General features: G+C 46.7%; 1 protein-coding gene and 1 long non-coding RNA gene across 4 annotated transcripts in view; one reads left to right on the forward strand and one right to left on the reverse strand.

Annotated features, from left to right (window-relative positions):
• Positions 1 to 2,828: 2,828 nt before the first annotated feature.
• On the reverse strand, positions 2,829 to 13,155 carry LOC139228749 (uncharacterized). Its single transcript, XR_011587614.1, has 3 exons — positions 11,758 to 13,155; positions 10,465 to 10,616; positions 2,829 to 3,676 (listed from the first exon to the last, which is right to left on the reverse strand). It is a non-coding gene; the product is annotated as an uncharacterized lncRNA (long non-coding RNA).
• The window catches only part of cherp (calcium homeostasis endoplasmic reticulum protein), an 84,430-nt gene continuing 72,184 nt past the window's right edge, over positions 13,057 to 25,302 (forward strand). For 2 of the 3 annotated variants that reach the window (XM_070860064.1, XM_070860065.1), the window contains exons 1-2: positions 13,057 to 13,171; positions 20,463 to 20,633. In XM_070860064.1, coding sequence (XP_070716165.1) covers positions 13,147 to 13,171; positions 20,463 to 20,633 — 196 coding nt within the window. In that variant the 5' untranslated portion in view covers positions 13,057 to 13,146. Of the gene's footprint in view, positions 13,172 to 13,417; positions 13,506 to 20,462; positions 20,634 to 25,302 lie in introns of those variants that run through there. The other variant, XM_070860067.1, reaches the window with a different exon arrangement.

Consider the following 25,302-nt stretch of genomic DNA (forward strand, 5'->3'; position numbering starts at 1 on the left):
GGGTAGAGAGAGGACCGGGAGGGTGTGTGTGAGAGAGAAAAGGGTGAGAGAGAGAGAAAAGGGTGAGAGAGAGAGAGAGAGAGAAGGGTGAGAGAGAGAGAGAAGGGTGAGAGAGAGAGAGAGAAGGGTGAGAGAGAGAGAGAAGGGGAAAGATAGGAGGGGAGAGAAGGGGGAAGATAGGAGGGGAGAGAGGGAACTCAGGGAAGACGTATCACGTTCTTCCACCCTCCTTTAAACCAACACCCAATTTCTCGGAAAGCTCAGTGCGTGTTACAAGGGACATCGTTAGAAAGGATGAAATCCGAAAGTCATGAAACTGTCACTATTCACTTCATACCCAATAAACCTGTTAACAATCTGTGACCCACACATAATGCCCCATTTGTGGCGGGGTGGGGTTAAGGTCAGAAACTTGGACTGGGGTCAAGGACTTGGGAGGCTTTTGCTGGATTTGTGGAGCTCTGTCCTCTGTGACTGCTTGCAGGGGAGTTCTGAAGTCAGAATGGCTCGAATTACACTTTGCAAAGTCACTCAGAACTTGGGCTGGGCGGTTCCAATTACACATTCCAGAGAAACTTCCAGGTGTGGCTTATCCTCCAGGGGGATCAATCAGCAATCAGGTCATGTGATAATGGAGAGCCAATCAGCTAAAACATGGTGCAAATAACTGCATCCATATAAGATAGTCATTAATAAATCCAATTGGAAATACAAGAGAATCTGCACCCAGAGGGTGTTGAGAACTCGCTACTACAAGGTGTAGTTGAGGCGAATAGCATAGATGCATTTAAGGGGAAGCTAGATAAACAACTGAGGAAGAAAGGAATCAAAGGATATGTTGATGGGTTAGATGATGAGGGATGGGAGGATATTTGTGTGGAACATAAACACCACCATGGACCAGTTCGGCAGAATGGCCTGCTTCTGTGCTGTTAATACTATGGGCTAGATTTTCCACTTCAGATCGCTGTGTTAGTGCCCATTTTGCTTAAAAAGTGGAAAGTTGGGCTGGAACATTGCCGGAAAATTACCGACCCAACTTCCATGCCATATCGCCGAGGTGATCGCCCACACATCACCCAGCGCAACTTTTGACACATTGCCCACACATCGCCGGGCTGGTTCGCTGGAGAAAAGTTGCTTTTACCTGGCCTTCCTTACAGAACTCGGCACGACAGACGCCATTTTGAATGTCAGAGGAAGTGAGGGGGCTGCTTAAACAAGGGGCTTATAATTTGTGAGTTATTTAAGGGCCTTTTACTGATAGATCCCACTCACATTTATATGTATGTTTATAATTTATATATTTTTTTAGTACAAAGGGCATTTATAACAATAGTGATAGTGATAGTGATGGGGCCTGTAGCTTCTCTACCATTACTTGTAAATGCTCACATGCTGGCGTCTGAGGTTGAGTTAAGTGAAGGGTTTAAGTGAAGGGGCCAATCGAAGAGGTGGCAGGCTAATGCAGAGGAGAAGAATGTTCGGCCGACGAACTTACAGGGAAAAGCAATCTTACCTCAACTTGTCTGATAACGTGTGCCTTAGGAGGCTGCGCTTCCGGAGGGAGGTCATCGATGAGATATGCCAGCACATCAAGGGGGATCTGCAGCCTACCAGCACCATCAGGACTGCACTGCCCGTTGAGGTAAAGGTTACTGCGGCACTATCCTTCTACGCATCGGGCTTTCAGGCTTCAGCTGGTGATAATTTGCAGTATCTCTCAGCATGCCACACATTGCTCCATTCGACAGGTGACTAAAGCCCTTTACGCTCGCAGGATGGACTTTATAAACTTCCCTATGACCAGGGAGGCACAAACCGGGAGGGCTTTGGATTTCTCAAGAATAGCAAACTTCCCCAAGGTGCAGGGAGCAATAGACTGCACGCACATCGCCCTGAAAGCACCTTTACAGAATGCGAAGGTGTTTCGTAACCAAAAGGGATTCCACTCCCTGAATGTGCAGCTCGTTGTCAACCACAACAAAATAATCATGGCAGTTAATGCTAAATTTCCAGGCAGCATCCATGATGCGCACATCCTGCGTGAGAGTGCTATCCCTGACCTGTTTGACAGTCAGCCAGAAGGTCATGGTTGGATATAGGATATGGCCTTGCCAGCTGGCTTATGACCCCCCCCCCCCTGCGCAATCCCCTGACGGAAGCAGAGAAGCGTTACAACGATAGCCACATAGCTACACGCAATATCATCGAAAAGACAATTGGAGTGCTCAAGCAGCACTTCAGATGCCTGGACCACTCTGGAGGCAGCCTACAGTACCACCCTGACCAGGTTGCTGAGTTTATTGTGGTGTGCTGCATATTGCATAACCTAGTTATAAGGAGACGTCAGCAATTGCCAGATAGGGCTGCCGGTCCACCTCAGGAAGGAGTGGAGGCGGAAGAGGCAGACGACGAGAAGCAGGAGGATGAGGAGGAGGCTGGGGAGGACTTCGGAGAGGGCAATCAGCCTGGCGATGAATCCATGGTCCCCCCCACCCCCCCGGAAGACTGGAGAAACCCTGTGGGAGTTGTTGCGCCAGCAGCTCATAAATGAATGCTTTGCGTGAACTTACATTGGGGACAGTCACAGTTACAGTTAGACAACAGTTGTATTTGCATTGAGTTATGTTTCATCCTTGCCTGGTCTGGCCAGGCCATTGTTTTACAACAGTTGCATTCATGTTTTACCTTAATTTACGTTATTAGAAGACACTGCACAACAATTGTAAAATTCAATAAATTTTTTAATTTAACAATATTGTAACTAATTTTTTTGAACTGTAACTTCTTCCCCCCCCCCCCCCCCCCCACCGCCCCCCAAACAATCACCCAACAACAAGAATAAGGCACCCTCCTCTCTACCTGCGGCCACGGTTCCCTCCAGATCCTGTACCCGCCCCCCCATCTTAACCCCACCCCGTTTTGGTCCCAGGGTAAGTGCGACGAGTCTGGCGTGCAGCGGGCGACCGCAAGACTTCCTGCCATGGTGGGGGTGATGGTGGCGCGATCGCCTGTTGGGGGTGGGGGATGTTGGAGGGGATGACGAAGCTGGGGCATCGCCTTCCGAGTCAGAAGGAAGTGCTTCCTCCTGACTCACTTGTGTGCTGGTGCTGGTGGTATGTCTGACAGCGGAACCTTGGGGTTCAGTGCCGTGTCCCATCAATAACGCATGCCGCAAGACAGCGATGGAGGCGGTCTGCGCATGCGCATGCATCTCCAAGAACGCCTTCCTTGAAATGTCCGCTTGGCGAACACACACCCGGGACATGTCTTCGTGAATACCACGAACGCCTGGAGATGCTCACAACTGATCGCGACACTCCTCGCACAATCTGGTCAAGCCCTCTATCCGATCAGCCAGAGGAGGCATGTGCTAACCTCGCTGACCTGACCTCCGTGCACAACAGGATGTGCACTGTTAAACGCCTTGGCGTCACCGGCTGCTCGCCACTTGGTCTCGCTACCTCTTCAGTTGAAACCGACAAAGTGGCCGCAGGTCCCACAGGTACATCAGCCATGGTGATGGTAGGGGCATCCTCCACTGATTCCATGGTATATTCCTCCTCCTCATGGTCGCTGCTCTCTTCCTCCTCCCCTCCCGTGGTAAAGGCCACCTGCAGCTGGAGGGGGAGGGATTACAGCCGCGCCTTGCTGCGCATGGGTGTGGGTGGACCTGCAAAACACAACTGAGCTTATCAGAACGGAAGGGTACACATTCTTGCGCTGGCATACAAAGAAGGAGCAGCAGTACTACAATAAATGAGACCAGAAACGTTACATAACAATGCATCACACGGTAGTACATATAGTGGTAAATCCAAGTTGAAATTCAGTGACCCAGAGAGCACTGGAGGCTGGATCAGTCGGAGAAAGACAGAATGATCAGGGAGTGAATGTTTATGGGGGCGGACAGAGAAGGGGACAGATGGCCAGATCGCCTGCTCCTGCTCTTATCTTTTGTCAACCTGAGAGTAGCACAGAGGCTGCATGGGAATCAGGACAGCTGCATGCATAACATCATTCACCATACACAACAATTATAATATAAGAAAGAGTCAGACTGAACACTGTGAGCTCAAAGTAAAATGCGACCGTAGTCTTTTATTGCAGGTCTCCAGAGTGCCTCTCCAACCGATGAAGCCTCCTTAAATACCTGTGCTCCCAAGGGATTATGGGATCCCTTGGGACTCCAGGGGATGAGCCCTCTGGTGGCTGTACAGAATAAATACAAGTTTAGATATATAACAACACTTTCTCTCCCCTCCCCCACCCCCCCAAAGTCAATAGTGTAACTATTTACAATGTGAGTTGATCTGGGGCCCTTCTTGCCCTGGTTGATCGTCTCGGTGTGAAAGCTGGTGTTGTTGAATCATTTGTTGGACCCTCGCTGGGCTGCTGTGTAGCTGGCCTTGCTGGGTTGCCTGGTGCGTTGGGCCCTGCAGGGCTGCGGTGGATGATGGGTTCTTCTTTGTGGTCAACCGTGGTGCCGGTTGCCACTGGTGTGTATGTTGGGGGATCAAAAAAGGTAGGGTCCAAGGTGGGTTGCTCAGGATAGTCCGTAAATCTGAGTTTAATTTGGTCCAAGTGTTTCCGGTGAATGAGTCCATTTGAAAGTTTGACCTGAAACACCCTGCTCCCCTCTTTGGCCACGACAGTGCCAGGAAGCCACTTGGGACCATGTCCATAATTTAATATAAATGCAGGATCATTGATTTCAATCTCGTGTGACACATTTGCGCTATCATGATATGCACTTTGTTGAAGCCGCCTGCTCTCTACCTGTTCATGTAGATCAGGGTGAACTAACGAGAGCCTTGTCTTAAGTGCTCTTTTCACGAGTAGTTCAGCAGGTGGGATCCCAGTGAGTGAGTGGAGTCTCGTGCGGTAGCTAAGCAGGATTCGGATTGGCGAGTCTGCAGTGAGCCTTCAGTTACCCTCTTCAAGCCTTGCTTGATGGTTTGCACTGCTCTCTCTGCCTGACCATTGGATGCTGGTTTAAACGGGGCAGATGTGACATGTTTGATCCCATTACGGGTCATGAATTCTTTGAACTCAGCACTGGTAAAACATGGCCCGTTGTTGCTCACCAGGACATCGGGTAAGCCATGAGTGGCAAACATGGCCCGCAGGCTTTCATTAGTGGCAGCGGACGTGCTAGCCAACATTATCTCACATTCAATCCACTTGGAGTACACGACTACAACCACAAGGAACATTTTACCCAAGAACGGGCCTGCATAGTCGACGTGTACCCTAGACCACGGTTTGGAGGGCCAAGACCATAAACTTAGCGGCGCCTCCCTGGGTGCATTGCTTAACTGCGAGCAAGTGAACGCAGGACTCTAAGTCTGCATCGATACCGGGCCACCAAATGTGGGATCTGGCTATCGCTTTCATCATTATGATCCCTGGGTGGGTACTGTGGAGGTCATTGATGGTGTCTCTGCCCTTCTTGGGGACCACTACCCGATTGCCCCACAGAAGGCAGTCTGCCTGTATAGACATTTCATCTTTGCGCCGCTGGAACGGCTTTATCTCTTCCAGCATTTCCACTGGGACACTGGACCAGCTCCCGTGAAGCACACAGCTTTTAGAAACATAGAAGTATAGAAAATAGGTGCAGGAGTAGGCCATTCGGCCCTTCGAGCCTGCACAACCATTCAATAAGATCATGGCTGATCATTCCCTCAGTACCCCTTTCCTGCTTTCTCTCCATACCCCTTGATCCCCTTAACTGTAAGGGCCATATCTAACTCCCTTTTGAATATATCCAATGAACTGGCATCAACAACTCTCTGCGGCAGGGAATTCCACAGGTTAACAACTCTGAGTGAAGAAGTTTCTCCTCATCTCAGTCCTAAATGGTCTACCCCTTATTCTAAGACTGTGTCCCCTGGTTCTGGACTTCCCCAACATCAGGAACATTCCTCCTGCATCTAACCTGTCCCGTCCTGTCAGAATCTTATATGTTTCTAGGAGATCCCCTCTCATCCTTCTGAACTCCAATGTATAAAGGCACAGTTGATCCAGTCTCTCCTCATATGTCAGTCCTGCCATCCCAGGAATCAGTCTGGTGAACCTTCGCTGCACTTCCTCAATTGCAAGAACGTCCTTCCTCAGATTAGGAGACCAAAACTGAACACAATATTCCAGGTGAGGCCTCACCAAGGCCCTGTGCAGTAAGACCTCCCTTCTCCTATATTCAAATTCCCTAGCTATGCAGGCCAACATACCATTTGCCTTCTTCACTGCCTGCCGTACCTGTATGCCAACTTTCAATGACTGATCAACCATGACACCCAGGTCTCGTTGCACCTCTCCTTTTCCTAATCTGCTGCCATTCAGATAATATTCTGTCTTCGTGTTTTTGCCCCCAAAGTGGATAACCTCACATTTATCCACATTATACAGCATCTGCCATACATTTGCCCACTCCCCATACCTGTCCAAGTCACCCTGCAGCCTCTTAGCATCCCCCTCACAGCTCACATTGCCACCCAGTTTAGTGTCATTTGCAAACTTGGAGATATTAAACTCAATTCCTTCATCCAAATCACTGATGTATATTGTAAAGAGCTGGGGCCCCAGCACCGGGCCCTTTGGCACTCCACTAGTCACTGCCTGCCATTCTGAAAAGGATCCGTTTATCACGACTCTCTGCTTCCTATCTGCCAACCAGTTCTCTATCCATGTCAGTATATTACCCCCAATACCAGCTGCTTTGATTTTGCACACCAATCTCTTATGTGGGACCTTGTCAAAAACCTTTTGAAAGTCCAAATACACCACATCCACTGGTTCTCCCTTGTCCACTCTACTAGTTACATTCTCAAAAAATTCCAGACGAGTTGTCAAGCATGATTTCCCCTTCATAAATCCATGCTGACTTGGACCGATCCTGTCACTGCTTTCCAAATGCGCTGCTATTTCATCCTTAATAATTGATTCCAACATTTTCCCCACTACTGATGTCAGGTTAACCGGTCTAAAATTACCCGCCTTCTTTCTCCCTCCCTTCTTAAAAAGTGGTGTTACATTAGCTACCCTCCAGTCCATGGGAACTGATCCAGAGTCGATAGATCGTTGGAAAATGATCACCAATGCATCCACTATTTCTAGGGCCACTTCCTTAAATACTCTGGGATGCAGACTATCAGGCCCCGGGGAATTATCGACCTTCAATCCCATCAATTTCCCTAACACAATTTCCCACCCAATAAGGATATCCTTCAGTTCTTCCTTCTCACTAGACCCTCGGTCCCCTAGTACTTCCAGAAGGTTATTTGTGTCTTCCTTTGTGAAGACAGAACCAAAGTATTTGTTCAATTGGTCTGCCATTTCTTTGTTCTCCATTATAAATTCACCTGAATCCGACTGCAAGGGACCTACGTTTAGCTTCACTAATCTTTTTCTCTTCACATATCTATAGAAGCTTTTGCAGTCAGTTTTTATGTTCCCGGCAAGCTTCTTCTCGTACTCTATTTTCCCCCTCTTAATTAAACCCTTTGTCCTTCTCTGCTGAATTTACTAGAGATAATAAGGGGTCCTGGCTTGTCCAGGTTTTGATCTGCCAGGCAATGACGGGTGATTGCTCACTCTCAAATGCTTCCACAATCATGGCGAGATCTTTGGCTGCGCCATTTCCACCCCCATGTTGGGCAATGACAGCCTACTGAGAGCATTGGCGCAGTTTTCTGTGCCTGGCCTGTGGCGGATGGCGTAGTTGTATGCGGACGTGAGTGCCCATCTCTGGATGCGGGCCAATGCATTGGTATTCATCTCTTTACTCTCGGAAAACAGGGATATAAGTGGTTTATGGTCAGTTTCCAATTCAAATTTTAGCCCAAACAGGTATTGATGCATTTTCTTTACCCCATAGTCACTCGCTAACGCTTCTTTTTCAATCATGCTGTCGGCTCTCTCAGCCTTAAACAGACTCCTGGATGCCTAAGCAACCGGTTGCAGTTTCCTGAAAGTATTAGCTTGTTGCAATATACACCCAACGCCATATGACGACGCATCACATGCTAGTACCAAACGCTTACATGGATCATACAACACAAGCAATTTGTTTGAGCATAACAATTTTCTTGCTTTTACAAAGGCATTCTCTTGGCTTTTGCCCCAAACCCATTCGCCCCCCTTTTCGTAGTAAGACATGTAGTGGTTCTAGCAGTGTGCTGAGACCCGGTAAGAAGTTACCAAAGTAGTTCAAGAGTCCCAGAAACGACCGCAGCTCCGTCACGTTCTGTGGCCTTGGTGTATTCTCGATTGCCTCTGTCTTCGCATTAGTGGGCCTGATGCCGTCCGCCGCAATCCTCCTTCCCAAGAACTCCACTTCAGGCGCCAGGAAAACGCACTTCGAGCATTTTAACCTGAGCCCCATACGGTTGAGTCCCGACCTGTGACCAAGATGTCGTTCTGGAAGACCACGGTGTGCAGGACCGACTTCAGTAAACTTTCCATGTTTCTCTGGAATATCGCCGCCGCCGATCGGATTCCAAACGGGCATCTATTATAAACAAAAAGACCTTTGTGCGTGTTGATGCAGGTGAGGGCCTTCGATGATTCCTCCAGTTCCTGCGTCATGTAGGCTGAAGTCAGATCCAGCTTTGTCTACGTCTTTCCTCCCGCCTGCGTTGCAAAGAGGTCGTCGGCCTTTGGTCGTGGGTATTGGTCCTACAGGGAGAAACGATTGATAGTTACTTTGTTTAATCGCCACAGATTCTGACGGTGCCATCTCCCTTGAGGACTGGGGCAATAGGACTGGCCCACTCGCTGAACTCGATCGGTGAAATGATGCCCTCTCTTTGCAGCCGGTCTAGCTCGATCTCTACCCTTTCTCTCATCATGTACGGTACTGTTCTCGCCTTGTGATGGATGGGTCACGCCCCCGGAATTAGGTGGATCTGCACTTTTGCTCCTTGGAATTTCCCGATGCCTGGTTCGAACAGCGAAGGAAATTTGTTTAAGACCTGGGCACATGAAGTGTCGTCAGCGGGCGATAGTGCTCGGACGTTGTCCCAGTTCCAGCGTATCTTTCCCAGCCAGCTCCTGCCGATCCATCGTAGGAGACCATTACGGTAGCACTGCCGATTACAGGAATCATTTCTTTCATGTAAGTTCTTAGTTTCGTGCGAACTGGAGTTAAGACTGGCCTTGAGGCCTTGTTGCACCACAACCTTTTGAAAGTCTTTTTTGCCCATGACGGACTGGCTCGCGCCCGTGTCCAGCTCCATTGACACCGGGAGTGCATTTATAGTTCAAACTTCAGCATTATCGGGGGACAATTCGTGGTGAATGTATGCACCCCATGTACCTCTGCCTCCTCTATCTGAGGCTCTGGTTCGACGTGATCTTCTATGGATCTGTCCTCCTCTGCAACATGGTGGCTTGCAGGTTTAACAGGCTTTGCAGCTCGCTGCACACTCGTTGGAGGTGTCCCATTGTTCTACAGCCCTTGCAAATATAGTCTTTGAATCGTCATGAATGGAAATGATGATCACCCCCGCAGCGCCAACAAGGTGTTAATGGCTTTGCATTCATCACCCTTGATGGTGGACTCTGAGTCATCTGCGGACGTGCAGCTGCAGGTATGTGTGACCTGTCTTGTACGTTACGATTCGAAAACAACATCGCCTTATTCACAGTACTTGTAGCAGCATTTGTGTGCTGAGATTTGCTTCGTATTGTCACTGGTGGCAATGAACGCCTGGGCTATCGCTATGGCCTTACTCAAGGTTGGGGTCTCTACAGTCAAAAGTTTGCGAAGTATGGTTTTCATGGCCAATGCCAAGTACGAAAAAGTCTCTGAGCATATGCTCCAAATGTCCTTCAAATTCGCAATGTCCTGCAAGGCGTCTTAGCTCGGCAATATAACTCGCCACTTCCTGACCTTCAGACCTTTTGTAGGTGTAGAACCGGTACCTCGTCATCAGAACGCTTTCCTTCGAGTTCAAATGCTCTTGGACCAGTGTGCACAAATCGTCGTACGATTTCTCCATGGGTTTCGCTGGAGTGAGCAGATTCTTCATGAGGCCATATGTTGGTGCCCCACAGACGGTGAGGAGGATCGCCCTTCGTTTGGCAGCGCTCTCTTCCCCATCTAGCTCATTGGCCACAAAGTATTGGTCGAGTCGCTCCATAAAAGTTTCCCAATCATCTCCCTCCAAGAATTTCTCCAGGATGCCCACTGTTCTCTGGATCTTTGGGATTGCTATCTGTATCTTGTCGCCATTTGTTGTGTACGGAGAAAGAAACACTGTGAGCTCAAAGTAAAGTGTGACCGTAGTCTTTTATTGCAGGTCTCCAGAGTGCCTCACCAACCTCCTTAAATACCTATGCTCCCAAGGGATTATGGGATCTCTTGGGACTCCAAGGGATGAACCTTCTGGTGGCTGTACAGAATAAATACAAGTCCACATATATAACAACTTCAACACTACTTGACGTATTACTCACATGACGCAAGCGAGGGCGGGATCTGCCTCACCACGGGTGGTTGACCGAGTGTGGCCCCCGACCAGTGCTGTTGCCCGTTCCTCCAACTCCGTTAGCTGGGCAGGGCCTCCTCCGGTTCGCCTTCACTCAGACCTATTCTTCACTAACTTCTTCTGCAAACGTGAAAAGAGCATGGCATAAGCTCATTGACTAGGTAATATTATGGAAAGACAACAGTCGTCAACGTTATATGCTAATAGGGTTTTTATCCACAATTGATGCACGGTTATAACAAAGATCGTATTTTGGAGCTAATGCTTGACAAAAACATCTCTCTCGATACAATCTCCATTGAACTCAGCAATGACAGGAGCTAATGTCCCAAAGTGTGCCAGGGCAGACAGTGAGCAAGAGCAGCTCTCCCACAGTCCATGCTGGGTCACTGTTGTGGAAATGTATTTTTATCTAAGCTGTGCCACACTGTATTTTTGTGCCTTTTTTTAATATAAAACAAAATGGAGTCCTGGTCCTTCCCGAAATTTCTGCAACAAGCAGTCGGTTTTCATAAACAGCTAAACTTGGCTTGAAATGGCTGATGTCTCCTAGCTGTCTGGTGGCTAAGTCCTGCTGAGACAAGTACCACCCATGGTGCTCTCCTATTGTCTATACGACACCAGTTCCACTCCACCCCACCCTTTTCGAAGTACTCAAACCACCAGCCATTATTTCTTGTAGAGACCTCATCCATTTGATGCAAAAAGATAACTGACCAGGAAACTGGACAATCCTGGCACAATGCAAGGCAGGTAATAGCTCATTACCACACTCTCATTGAGTAATGGCCGGCTGGCCAACTAATAACCCTGACAAAAGGAAATATCTGGAAACCATGTCAGGACAAGGATGTAGTAATTAACTCTTTATCTGTGTTCACTGACTGCGAGACAGAGTCAATACACAGGGAGAGGCCATAACTTGGGTTTTACTGTATAAATATCTCGTGAAATTGTACCATTTGGAAGGTGTTCACTTAGCCATTGACCGAGTGTGATCTTTCCCTTGCTAGCAAGTAAAATAAATAAACTTCTGCCGGAGCTGAAGGTTTCTGAGTCGTTTATCGGAAGTCGAGATTTCGACACTGTGCAAGTGACAGCAGCCAGAGAGACTTAAAAAGGGTGCAGGTTCATAGCCCTATCCAGATCTTAGCATGGAATATATGTAATATATATGTAAGAATAAAAGCTTACATTCATTCCAGGAGATTTATAATTATAATTAGAATTTGCATCGTTACAATATAAAATGTATACTTACTCTTGCCGAAGCAACCAGGCTGTTCCAGCGCTTCCGGCACTGGTCAGAACCTCTCGCCATGGGATGCCGAGGAGACGACATCCGCGATCTTGGCCCACATTTTTCTGTAGACTCGGGGTGGACGTTTCCCATGCCCACCCCGGGTTAATTGGGCCGACTGGGAGTGCACCTCCTGGATGAGGCCCTCGTCTGAAAAGGGCTTTGCTCTCCTGCTACCCCCCTCCACATCTGATGAAGACATTTTCTCTTTTTCTCCTTATCTCTCTTGTTTTAATCTCGTTATCTCTTTATCCTGATCTCTCTCTGCTTTCCTCCTCTCTCTCTCCCCCTCCCTTTGCCTTCTGTGCATGTGTGGATGACCCCTGACCTCCCAAAAAGTGGGAAAACGTGTTTACCAAAAGAAAAAAAACGCATGGACAGAAGGCCGTTGCTAGGGAAGTTTTGCCTTCCACATCGCTGGGCCCGTTTTGCATAACTGGTCTATCGCTGAGCCCATTTCACATCGCTAGGCTATCGCTGAGCCGAAAGTCGCGATCCTAAAAATGGACGATGTTCCAGCGATCATGAAGGCTGACACATTGCCAAGGCTGGAACATCATCCATTTTTTGGGCCCTAGCGATATGAATGGAAAGTCTAGCCCTATGTATCTCAAGTCCCTTCTTCATAACTATAGTTTCCTATGCTGACATCATCCTAGTGAATCCTCGAAATTTACAGCATGGAAGACCATTTCAGCTCATTGTGTTCGCGCCGGCTGACAAAGAGCTATCTATTCAGCCTAATCCCACCTTCCTGCTCTTGGTCCGTAGGCCTGTAGGTTACAGCACTTCAAGTGCACATCAAAGCACTTTTTAAATGTAGTGAGGGTTTCTGTCTCTACCTCCCTTTCAGGCAGTGAGTTGCAAAACCCCACCACCCTCTGGGTGAAAAGAATTCCCCTCATATCTCCACGAAACCTCTGCCCAATTATTTTAAATCTATGGCCCCTGGTTGGTGACCCTTCTGTCAAGGGAAACAGGTCCTTCCTATCCACTCTATCCAGGCCCCTCATCATTTTGTACAATATTTTAAGAATTCTATAGTTTACTCGGATACATTCATCTTAATACACCAGTAGCTTCATCATTCTTGTCTAAATTCGGCTCTTGTAAATTTTAATTCATCTTCTGTGGGTTCGTCAATCCAAAAGCCCCGCATAATGATGGCGGCCGCAGAGACTGTGTCAGCCCTACTGCACATGTGCACCATAGCTGTCGTAAACTCTTTGCCGTCGGTCAGTTTTCTTTCCGGTTGGCTACGACCGCAATCGGTGCGCGAGCGCTGCAAGTCCGCCAGGACGGTTTAAACATTATAACTGGAAGTGCGGAGAACGAGCGAAACCCGCCGCCATGGATATACCGGTGCCTCCTGAGGGTGAGTGCCGAAACAGACCATTCATAACCAAACCGCCACTTGTAAATGTGATTTCTTTTAATGGTGTATAAATATCTGGGCCCTGTCCCTGCGCCTCTCATTGGCCAGATATGGCGCGCCGGCCACACTGCGCATGCGTGCGAGGGGCTGGGCTGCACGCTACGCATGCGCAATTCCTCGTTTCGTTTCCGCGCATGCGCGAACTCCCGCTCTGGGCGGCATCTGCGCATGCGGCAACTGAAAGTTGAGGGCCGACAGGGTGAATGATCCATGGCCGGCGGGGTTTGGGCTCGGACGGCAGACATAACCCCCAGGCGGGGAGGGGAAAGCTAGGGTTTGTAGTCAGGCCTGAGAGTCCAATGTGTGCCCAAGTGTGGAGTTTCCACCCACTCAGACTGGCTAATTCGGAAATTTTATCAAATGTGAAAGAAAGACGAGCATTTCTATAGCGCCTTTCACGACCACCGGACGTTCAAAATGGTTTGCAGCCGATGAAGTACTTTAGGAGTACACTACAGTCACTGTTGTAATGCGGGAAACGTGGCAACTAATTTGCACACAGAAAGCTCCCACAAACAGCAATGTAATAGAAACATAGAAATTTACAGCGCAGGCGGAAGCCATTTCGGCCCATCGTGTCCGCGCCGGCAGACAAAGAACCGTACGGCCCTCGATCAGCAGCCCTGAAGGTTACATATAAACCTATGAACAATGACAGAAAGGCAAAGAGCACCCAGCCCAACCAGTCCGCCTCATACAACTGCGACACCCCTTACAGAAACATAGAAAATAGGTGCAGGAGTAGGCCATTTGGCCCTTCGAGCCTGCACCGCCATTCAATGAGTTCATGGCTGAACATGCAACTTCAGTACCCCATTCCTGCTTTCTCAGCATACCCCTTGATCCCCCGAGTAGTAAGGACTTCATCTAACTCCTTTTTGAATATATTTAGTGAATTGGCCTCAACAACTTTCTGTGGTAGAGAATTCCACAGGTTCACCACTCTCTGGGTGAAGAAGTTTCTCCTCATCATCTCGGTCCTAAATGGCTTACCCCTTATCCTTAGACTGTGACGCCTGGTTCTGGACTTCCCCAACATTGGGAACATTCTTCCTGCATCTAACCTGTCTAAACCCATCAGAATTTTAAACGTTTCTATGAGGTCCCCTCTCATTCTTCTGGACTCCAGTGAATACAAGCCTAGTTGATCCAGTCTTTCTTGATAGGTCAGTCCCACCATCTCAGGAATCAGTCTGGTGAACCTTCGCTGCACTCCCTTAATAGCAAGAATGTCCTTCCTCAGGTTAGGAGACCAAAACTGAAGGCCAACATGCCATTTGCTTTCTTAACCGCCTGCTGTACCTGCATGCCAACCTTCAATGACTGATGTACCATGACACCCAGGTTTCGTTGCACCTCCCCTTTTCCTAATCTGTCACCATTCAGATAATAGTCTGTCTCTCTGTTTTTACCACCAAAGTGGATAACCTCACATTTATCCACATTATACTTCATCTGCCATGCATTTGCCCACTCACCTAACCTATCCAAGTCACTCTGCAGCCTCATAGCAACCTCCTCGCAGCTCACACTGCCACTCAACTTAGTGTCATCCGCAAATTTGGAGATACTACATTTAATCCCCTTGTCCAAATCATTAATGTACAATGTAAACAGCTGGGGCCCCAGCACAGAACCTTGCGGTACCCCACTAGTCACTGCCTGCCATTCTGAAAAGTACCCATTTACTCCTACTCTTTGCTTCCTGTCTGACAACCAGTTCTCGATCCATGTCAGCACACTAGCCCCAATCCCATGTGCTTTAACTTTACACATTAATCTCTTGTGTGGGACCTTGTCGAAAGCCTTCTGAAAGTCCAAATACACCACATCAACTGGTTCTCCCTTGTCCACTCTACTGGAAACATCCTCAAAAAATTCCAAAAGATTTGTCAAGCATGATTTCCCTTTCACAAATCCATGCTGACTTGGACTTATCATGTCACCTCTTTCCAAATGCACTGCTATGACATCCTTAATAATTGATTCCATCATTTTATCCACTACCGATGTCAGGCTGACTGGTCTATAATTCCGTTTTCTCTCTCCCTCCTTTCTTAAAAAATGGGGTTACATTGGCTACCCTTCACTCGATAGGAACTGATCCAGAGTCAATGGAATGTTGGAAAATGACTGTCAATGCATCCGCTATTTCCAAGGCCACCTCCTTAAGTACTCTGGGATGCAGTCCATCAGGCCCTGGGGATTTATCGGCCTTCAATCCCATCAATTTCCCCAACACAATTTCCTGACTAATAAGGATTTCCCTCAGTTCCTCCTCCTTACTAGACCCTCTGACCCCTTTTATATCCGGAAGGTTGTTTGTGTCCTCCTTAGTGAATACCGAACCAAAGTACTTGTTCAATTGGTCTGCCATTTCTCTGTTCCCCATTATGACTTCCCCTGGTTCTGACTGCAGGGGACCTACGTTCGTCTTTACTAACCTTTTTCTCTTTACATATCTATAGAAACTTTTGCAATCCGTCTTAATGTTCCCTGCAAGCTTCTTCTGGTACTCCATTTTCCCTGCCCTAATCAAACCCTTTGTCCTCCTCTGCTGAGTTCTAAATTTCTCCCAGTCCCCGGGTTCGCTGCTATTTCTGGCCAATTTGTATGCCGCTTCCTTGGCTTTAATACTATCCCTAATTTCCCTTGATAGCCACGGTTGAGCCACCTTCCCTTTTTTATTTTTACGCCAGACAGGAATGTACAATTGTTGTAGTTCATCCATGCGGTCTCTAAATGTCTGCCATTGCCCATCCACAGTCAACTCCTTAAGTATCATTCGCCAATCTATCCTAGCCAATTCACACCTCATACTTTCAAAGTTTTCCTTCTTTAAGTTCTGGACCATGGTCTCTGAATTAACTGTTTCATTCTCCATCCTAATGCAGAATTCCACCATATTATTGTCACTCTTCCCCAAGGGGCCTCGCACAACGAGATTGCTAATTAATCCTCTCTCATTACACAACACCCAGTCTAAGATGGCCTCCCCCCTAGTTGGTTCCTCGACATATTGGTCTAGAAAACCATCCCTTATGCACTCCAGGAAATCCTCCTCCACCGTATTGCTTCCAGTTTGGCTAGCCCAATCTATGTGCATATTAAAGTCACCCATTATAACTGATACATTCTACACTCTACCCCAACCGGAGCCACGTGATCTCCTGGGAAAGGCAAAAACCAGATAGAAACCCAGGCCAATTAAGGGGGAAAAAAAAATCTGGCAAAATTCCTCTCCGACCCATCCAGGCGGTCGAAACTGGTCCAGGAGATCACCCTGGTAATATTCGATTCCCTGCAGTACTTACCATTATATCTGCGCCAGCCAACAAAAGGTTGTCCAGTCTAATCCCAATTACCAGCTCTAGGTCTGTAACCCTGCAGGTTTCGGCACTTCAAGTGCCCGTCTCTTAAAAATGGTGAGGGTTTCTGCATTGATAATTAATAATGACCAGATAATCTGTTTTTCGATGTTGATTCAGGGATAAATCTAGTGGGAGTCAAGGGTTATGGGGATCAGTCAGCCATGATCTTATTGAATGGCGGAGCAGGCTCTCGGGGCCGTATGGCCTACTGCTCCTATTTCTTATGTAGGACACCAGGGATAACTCCCCTGCTCTTCTTCGAAATAGTGCCATAGCATCTTTTATGTCCACTTGAGAGAGCAGACGGGGCCTCGGTTTAACGTCTCATCCGAAAGACGGCACCTCCGACAGTGCAGCACTGCACTGGAATGTCAGCCCAAATTTTTGTGCTCAAGTCTCTGGAGTGGGACTTGAACACACAATCTTCTGCCTCAGAGGCAAGGGTGCTACCCACTGAGCCATAGCTTCTCTTCTTCCCTCTGTTAAAACATTGGTGCGATTAACTGAAGCATTTCATTTTGTATAAATGTGGACCACATTATGGATCAATGTCATACTTTCAATTTAATTTTAATTGAGAACTTTTTTTCAAAATTTGACCCTGCCTCACCACCAATCCAAAATCCATTTTGATTTTGAACTTTACAAAATCCATCAAGAATATCAGGGTGCAGAAGACTTGAGACTCCCTGTCCAGTTCCTCCAGGCTCTATTTAATATTTACCAATTCAAATACTTACTGCACGTGCAATTAGTACCTTACTCACCCTGCCTTACCCATACTTTCGGTTACACTGCAAATAGAAATGTGTTCTGGGCTTCCAGATCACACAGGGACTCCTTTATGTGTGGGAAATGCTTAAAATTTGCTTTGCACTCACCAGTCTGGTTTAGAAGGGTGGTTCTGTGTCCCAGTCAACATTTATTGTTCAGCCAACAGCAGCAAAGCAGATCAACTGGGCATTTCACTCATTGCTGTTTCTGGAACCTTGCTGTGTATAAATTGGCTGCCTACCACATGTGTCTACATAAGTGACTACAGTTCAGAAGTAAATCATTGGCTGTGAAATATTTTAGAATGTGCTGAGAGCAGGAAACATGCTATAAAAGTGCAGGTCTTGGGGATGTCCAAAAGTGCTTTATGAACAATGGGTAACTTTTGAAATGCAGTCTCTGCTGCTTTCGTGGGAAATTGTGGCAACCAATGTGTATAGATCAATTTTCAAACAGCAGTGGGATAAATGAGCAGTATTTCACATAACTCTTTGAATAGTGTCATGGAATCTGGTAGACTTCTCATTTGAAAGACCCCACCTCTGAATGCAGCACTTCCTCACTGCTGCACTGTCAATTTAGATTTTATGCTTGTCTGTAGCAGGACTTGAGGATGTGATAAGCCACAATATAAATACAACTCCTTCTAAATGACAAGTAATGGTTTGTAATAAAAACTGAAAAAGCTGGAAATCTCAGCTGGTCAGGCAACATCTGTGGAGAGAAAACTGAGTTAATGTTTCGGGTCGATGCCCTTTCGTCAGAACTGGAGTGTGTTCGGAAAGAATAGATTTTTAACAAGCACTGAAAGGGTGAGGGGAAGAAAGAACAAAAGGGAAGGTCTGTGATGGAGTGGAAAACAGGAGAGATTCCAAAAGTATTGATTGGATGTCTGTCCCAAATGTTAATTTAAATCTGTGATGGCTGTGGGTGCCAACTTCAGCCTGGGCATAGTCTTTTGGGAGTGCGCTTTGAAAGAAAGACTGAACGAACTTGTGCCTTTCATCACCGTGGGATGTCTCATCGTACTCCACATCCAATGAAGTACTTTTGAAGAGCAGTTTCTGTTGCAATGTAGGCAAATGCAGCCGCCAATTTGCACTTGGCAAAATCCCACAATCGGCAATTTATTAAATGACCAGGCAATCTGCTTTAGTGTAGGTCAGGCATGTCATCGACCTATAACATTTACTCTTTCTCTCTCCACATGCTCCTGAGTATTTCCAGCATTTTCTTTTATTTCAGATTTTCAGCATCCGCAGTATTTTGCTTTTATAATCTGTTTTTGTGGTTGGTTAAAGGATTACTGTTGGCCAGGTGACTGGGAGAACTCCCCAGCTCTTCTTTGAACTGTGCCATGGGGTCTTTTAGTTTGGAGCGAGCACTAAGGATTGTAGGACTATCTTTGGAGATGGTAGTGATGGGAACAGTTTGAGAGGAGGCATTAAGAACACCACACAGGAAATGTATTTGCACAAAATTACAATGTATTGTGGGATTTCTATTTACTTTAGTATATTAATACCGATATTATATATTAGTATATTAATCCAATCCAACCAATTACCGCCCATCAGTCTACTCTCAATCATCAGCAAAGTGATGGAAGGTGTCATCGACAGTACTATCAAGCGGCACTTACTCCCCAATAACCTGCTCACTGATGCTCAGTTTGGGTTCTGCCAGGACCACCCAGCTCCAGAGCTCGTTACAGCCTTGGTCCAAACATGGACAAGAGAGGTGAGGTGACTGCCCTTGACACCAAGGCAACATTTGACCGAGTGTGGCACCAAGGGGCTCTGGTATAATTGAAGTCAATGGGAATCAGGGGGAAAACTTGTACTAGCTGGAGTCATACCTAGCACAAAGGAAGATGGTTGTTGGAGGTCAATCATTTCAGCCCCAAGACATCGCTGCAGGAGTTCCTCAGGGCAGTGTCCGAGGCCCAACCATCTTCAGCTGCTTCATCAATGACCTTCCCTCCATCATAAGGTCAGAAGTTTTCTGATGATTGCAAAGTGTTCAGTTCCATTCGCAACTCCTCAGATAATGAAGCAATCCATGCCACCATGCAGCAAGACCTGGGGGACATTCCGCTCATAAGTGGCAAATAACATTCCCGCCACACAAATGACTATCTCCCACAAGCGAGAATCTAACCACCTCCCCTTGATATTCAACAGAATTACCATCGCCGAATCTTCCACCATCAACATACTGGTCAGTCAGAGAGAGCACCCCTGAAAACCTGACTCCCCAAAGCCTTTCCACCATCTACAAGGCACAAGTCAGGAGTGTGGTGGAATACTCTCCACTTGCAGGGCAGCTCCAACAACACTCAAGAAGCTCGACACCATCCAGGACAAAGCAGCCCACTTGATTGGCCCCCCCATCCACCACCTTCAACATTCACTCCCTCCACCACCGGTGCACCGTGGCTGCAGTGTGTACCATCTACAAGATGCACTGCAGCAACTCGCCAAGGCTTCTTCAGCAGCACCTCCCAAACCCACGACCTCTACCACCTAGAAGAACAAGGGCAGCAGGCGCATGGGAACACCACCACCTCCAAGTTCCCATCCAAGTCACACACCATTCTGACTTGGAAATATATCAGCGTCGTTGGTTCAAAATACTGGAACTCCCTCCCTAACAGCACTGTGGGAACACCTTCACCACACTGGGTGCAGTGGTTCAAGAAGGCAGCTCACCACCACCTTCTCGAGGGCAATTAGCGATGGGCAATAAATGCCGGTCTTGCCAGTGACGCCCACATTCTGGAACGAATAATTTTTAAAAATCAATAGGTTAAATAAGCCTCCCAGGTTGAGAGGTGAAGGCCATAGATAATGTTGAAATCAAACCAAGTGTTGAAATCCAACCAGCTCTGCTATTCTCCCCTAAAATGGCTTATCTGGGCAATTAGCTCGGCAAATATAAGACATTAAAACTGCATATAAAATATATTTACTGGAAGGTCTAGTCTGGTTTGATTTACCCCAACATTAGCTGCAACATTTTCAATGAAAAGGAATTTGAGCCGTTGACACGGTTGGGTATTAACAGTAATGTTTTTATTGTTGCAGACCAGGAGTTGAGGAATGTCATCGACAAACTGGCACAGTTTGTGGCCCGGAATGGTCCGGAATTCGAGAAGATGACGATGGAGAAACAGAAAGAAAACCCCAAGTTTTCCTTTCTGTTTGGAGGTGAATACTACAATTATTACCAGTGCAAGCTGGCAATCGAGCAGCAACGTAAGTACAAAGACAGTGTGTGGGTTCCAGAGAGGATGTGGCTTGCCCTAAAGGGATATTGAACAGGCAAATTGTACACATTACCTTTAATCTCTAAATCTTGCAGATTATTCCACTATGTTTGAACCGTAGTTACTGTATTCAGGTTACCTTTTGTCTGCTGGCTTGTTGCCACTCTTTCTCCACACATAACTCCTCACTGAAAAAGTTAAAGAAACCGCTTCTGTTGAGTGGAAAGTAATTAAAAAAATCTTACTTGGCAAAAGGTGAAAAAAATACCAACACGGTTATATAGTGACTTTTATGTTTTAACCTATTCTGATGATTGCAAAGCAGGATAATGAGTGACTCGTACGCCACATCAGGAAGTTTAATTACATAACCAGTGTGATTATCAAGTCCCAAACTTCGATGACTATTCTAAATTTAAAAAAAATCCAAAATCACATAATAAATGTGTTTTAACTTGAGTATAAATTTCAATCTAATCTGGGCACAGAGCCTAATCGTGTAACTAATAACTGAATCACAGAAAATAGTGAAATGAATCTGCAAATAAGTTTTTTGGTTCTAAGCATTTTATGACATTTATTTCCCAGGAAATACGATTAACACATTAGTTATCAACTGTTTTTAAAAAAAAAAACAAGCAATTGCAGCATAATCTCTCTTGTCCGTTTGGATTTAGGGTTTTCCAAGAGTCATGTTTGGCATCCCTGAATTACCGGCAGCTTTCAGTGTAGAGAGAAATAATGAAACAGTAATACGTTGTAAGGAAGGAGATGTATATTTCACCATCCTTTGAAGATGTGCTGAAACAAAAGGCTGCGCTTCCGTAATCAAAAAACGATTTGTCATTTTGTTACTCTGGACACTGGAACTAAAGGAGAAGTTTTGCGCGACAAAATGTCGGAAAATGTTGTAATGTAGGAAACGCAACAGCCAATTTGCAAAGAAAGGTCCCACAAACAGCAATGTGATGATGACCAGATAATTTGTTTTTAGGTGTTGGTTGAAGGGAGTCCAAGGAGCTAATTGGGTTAAATTACCTCAGATTTTACGTGGCACATTGAGTGCCATGTGCCATTGTTAAAGATTGACTATATGTTTAATATTATTTAGGGAAATGCAGCTTTTTGTATCCGTATATCTTCAAATGATGCATCTGTTCTGACTTTAAGCAACTTGAGATTTAATAGGTGCCTGCATTTCAACAAACTGAGGAATTCTGTGCTTTACGATTGTGTTGACCAGCAGAGAAGGTAGGCCAGTTAGAAACTGCAGTGTCCTCCATGTTAACACAGGATGGTAATTAAAGTACAACAGGAAGACAAGAGCACATTACAACAGGAAGACAAGAGCACATTCGACGGTGTGTTAGAAGGCAGAGTAACATACAGAGAGTTAACATTACTTGCAGGTCAGCCTGGGAACAGTAACCTGGATCTATCTCGCCAGCCCTTGTTAGGCCTTTAAATAATTTGTGGGTTGGTGTAATTTCACTGGCTCTTTTACAGAGGCATCATTAAAATCGGTCATGGCATGGTGACATGGCAGATTACACACATTTTCTTCCGAAAGCTTGGCTCAGTTGGTAGCAAACTCCCCACCTGGGTCAGAAGGTTGTGGGTTCAAACCTCACTCCACGATTTGACATGCCAGTGCAGTGCTAAGGGAGTGCTGCACTGTTGGAGGTGTCTTCCCTGTGAGATGCTAAAACAATGTCTGCCTGATCCAATGGTTCAGATGGATGTAAAATATCTCAGCGTGTGATTCAAAGAAGAGCAGGTAGTTCTCCTGGTGTTCTGACCAACATTCCTTCTTCAACTGATGCCACCAGAAACAGCTGAACAAATTCATCTAATTTTCGAGGATCGTGTAAAGCAGTGATGTTCAAGTGACCGTCCATGGGACAAATGCTCTCCATAAGCGTCTTTGCTCTGTCACGCAAAGCTCCTGCCAGTGTTCGCCTCCTTTTTGTTGATTTTGAATCTATGGGCCCAAGTTTCCACATGATTCGCGCCTGATTTTTAGGAGCAACTGGTGGAGAACGGACTATTTTAGAAATCGCAATTCTCCACATTTTTTTTTCTGCAGTTCTAGTCAGGTAGAACAGTTCTAGTTTAGAACAGAATTTTTTCTTCAAAAGGGGGCGTGTCCGGCCACTGACGCCTGATTTGAAAGTTTCCACAGTGAAAATGTACTCCAAACTAAAGTAGAATGGAGCCAGTGAAGATTTTTGTAGAACTGAAAAAACCTGTTCTACACATTAAAAAAATCAGGCGCAGGTTACAAATTAGGCGTCCAGAACGAGGTGGGGGGGAAGGGAACTCATTAAATTCGACAATAAATCCTTATTTATACTTCTACAAATATTATACAAATAAATCCAACCTGAATAAACATTTATAAGCCAAGAAAAGATTAAATAAACCATCTTCCTACCTGTGTGAAAGTGCTTCAGCCAGGGAGAATTCTGCAGCCGTTCGTGTCGCTGAGAGAGAGGGGGGAGAGAGAGAGAGGTGGGGAAGGGAGAGGTCAGGTCGGATCGGATCCAGTCCGGGAGTCGGGTCCAGTGGGGGGGGGGGGGGGGGTGGGGGCGGGTCGGGTCGGGGAACAGGAGCACGAGTCGGGAGGGGGGTCTCGGGTCGGGGCAGGGGGGGTGGGGGAGGAGCGGGGGGGGCGGGTGTCGGGTCGGGTCTGGTCGGCGGGGGGGAGGGAGGGGGGAGCGGGTGTCTGGTCGGCGGTGAGGGGAGTGGGTGTCGGGTCTTGTCGGGGGCGGGGAGCAGGAGCTGGCCGTGGGAGGAGCCTTATTCACGCAGCCCCAGTGAGGCCATTGGGCCTGGGCTAGGGGCTGCGTGCTTCGGGCCCCTCCCACACAGTTCGGCGCCTGGAGCTACTGCACTTGCGTGCCGACTGTAGCGTGCATGTGCAGAGGTCCCGGCACTGTTTTCAGCGCCGGGACCTGGCTCCGCCCCCCCCACAGCTCGTGCTGGCTGCGCCGAGGGCCAGAGAACCTGTAAGTCGGTGGAGAATACCGAGGATTTTTTTAGGCGCCGTTTTAGGCGCGAAAAACGAGCGTCCAGCTCGGAGGGGTGCCCGTTTTTTTTCTTGTGGAAACTTGGGCCCTATAAAACTCCTTTATTAAATATAATTTTTAAAGTTATTTCAAAAGGTTTTGTAAAAATATGATCTTTAACTTGTATCATTACTGAATTGGCACTTTCAGTGTTATAGCACATAACTAAAATATTATTTTGGAATGTTGTCTCTTTCTGTATTTGGTGGTCAGCAGAATAATCTCTGTTCTGTGCATACTGACCACACTCGCTTATTGAAGCCAGTGAGTCCCTTCCCCTGGTATTAGTTGTCAAAACTATTGTCAAGCACAACATGACTCACCAGGCAGATTTTGCACTTTAATCCAAGGTTCTCAATATTCACTTGCTTCAGTTGCCCTTCACAGTCACTTTTAATGATCACATTTGTTATAATTATTACAAATATCCCCCAAATTGTTCTAATTTTCCCATATTTCTTTTATGTACCTCTGATTGGCTGGTTCTAACACAATTGACTTCCAGTTCTGACTGCAGTAGCTCACAGACAAGATAAAAGAAAGTTTTGAACCCAGCATAAAAGTAGGAAAGCTTTAATTTTTAAACAATGATTCTTACACTTAGCAAGAAAGAACTTGCATTTTTGTAGCATCTTTCACAACCTCAAGATGTCCAACAGCGCTTTACAGCCAATGAAGTACTTTAAAGTGTAGTCACTGTTGTAATGTAGGAGATGCGGCAGCACAATTTGTGCACATAGAAACATAGAAAATAGGTGCAGGAGTAGGCCATTCGGCCCTTCGAGCCTGCACCGCCATTCAATGAGTTCATGGCTGAACATGCAACTTCAGTACCCCATTCCTGCTTTTTCGCCATACCCCTTGATCCCCCTAGTAGTAAGGACTTCATCTAACTCCTTTTTGAATATATTTAGTGAATTGGCCTCAACAACTTTCTGTGGTAGAGAATTCCACAGGTTCACCACTCTCTGGGTGAAGAAGTTTCTCCTCATCATCTCGGTCCTAAATGGCTTACCCCTTATCCTTAGACTGTGTCCCCTGGTTCTGGACTTCCCCAACATTGGGAACATTCTTCCTGCATCTAACCTGTCTAAACCCATCAGAATTTTAAACGTTTTTATGAGGTCCCCTCTCATTCTTCTGAACTCCAGTGAATACAAGCCCAGTTGATCCAGTCTTTCTTGATAGGTCAGTCCCGCCATCCCGGGAATCAGTCTGGTGAACCTTCGCTGCACTCCCTCAATAGCAAGAATGTCCTTCCTCAAGTTAGGAGACCAAAACTGTACACAATACTCCAGGTGTGGCCTCACCAAGGCCCTGTACAACTGTAGTAACACCTCCCTGTACCTGCACGCTTGCTGTACCTGCATGCCAACCTTCAATGACTGATGTACAATGACACCCAGGTCTCGTTGCACCTCCCCTTTTCCTAATCTGTCACTATTCAGATAATAGTCTGTCTCTCTGTTTTTACCACCAAAGTGGATAACCTCACATTTATCCACATTATACTTCATCTGCCATGCATTTGCCCACTCACCTAACCTATCCAAGTCACTCTGCAGCCTCATATCATCCTCCTCGCAGCTC

The sequence above is a fragment of the Pristiophorus japonicus genome, chromosome 18 (genome assembly GCF_044704955.1).
Source record: "Pristiophorus japonicus isolate sPriJap1 chromosome 18, sPriJap1.hap1, whole genome shotgun sequence".
NCBI lineage: Eukaryota > Metazoa > Chordata > Chondrichthyes > Pristiophoridae > Pristiophorus > Pristiophorus japonicus.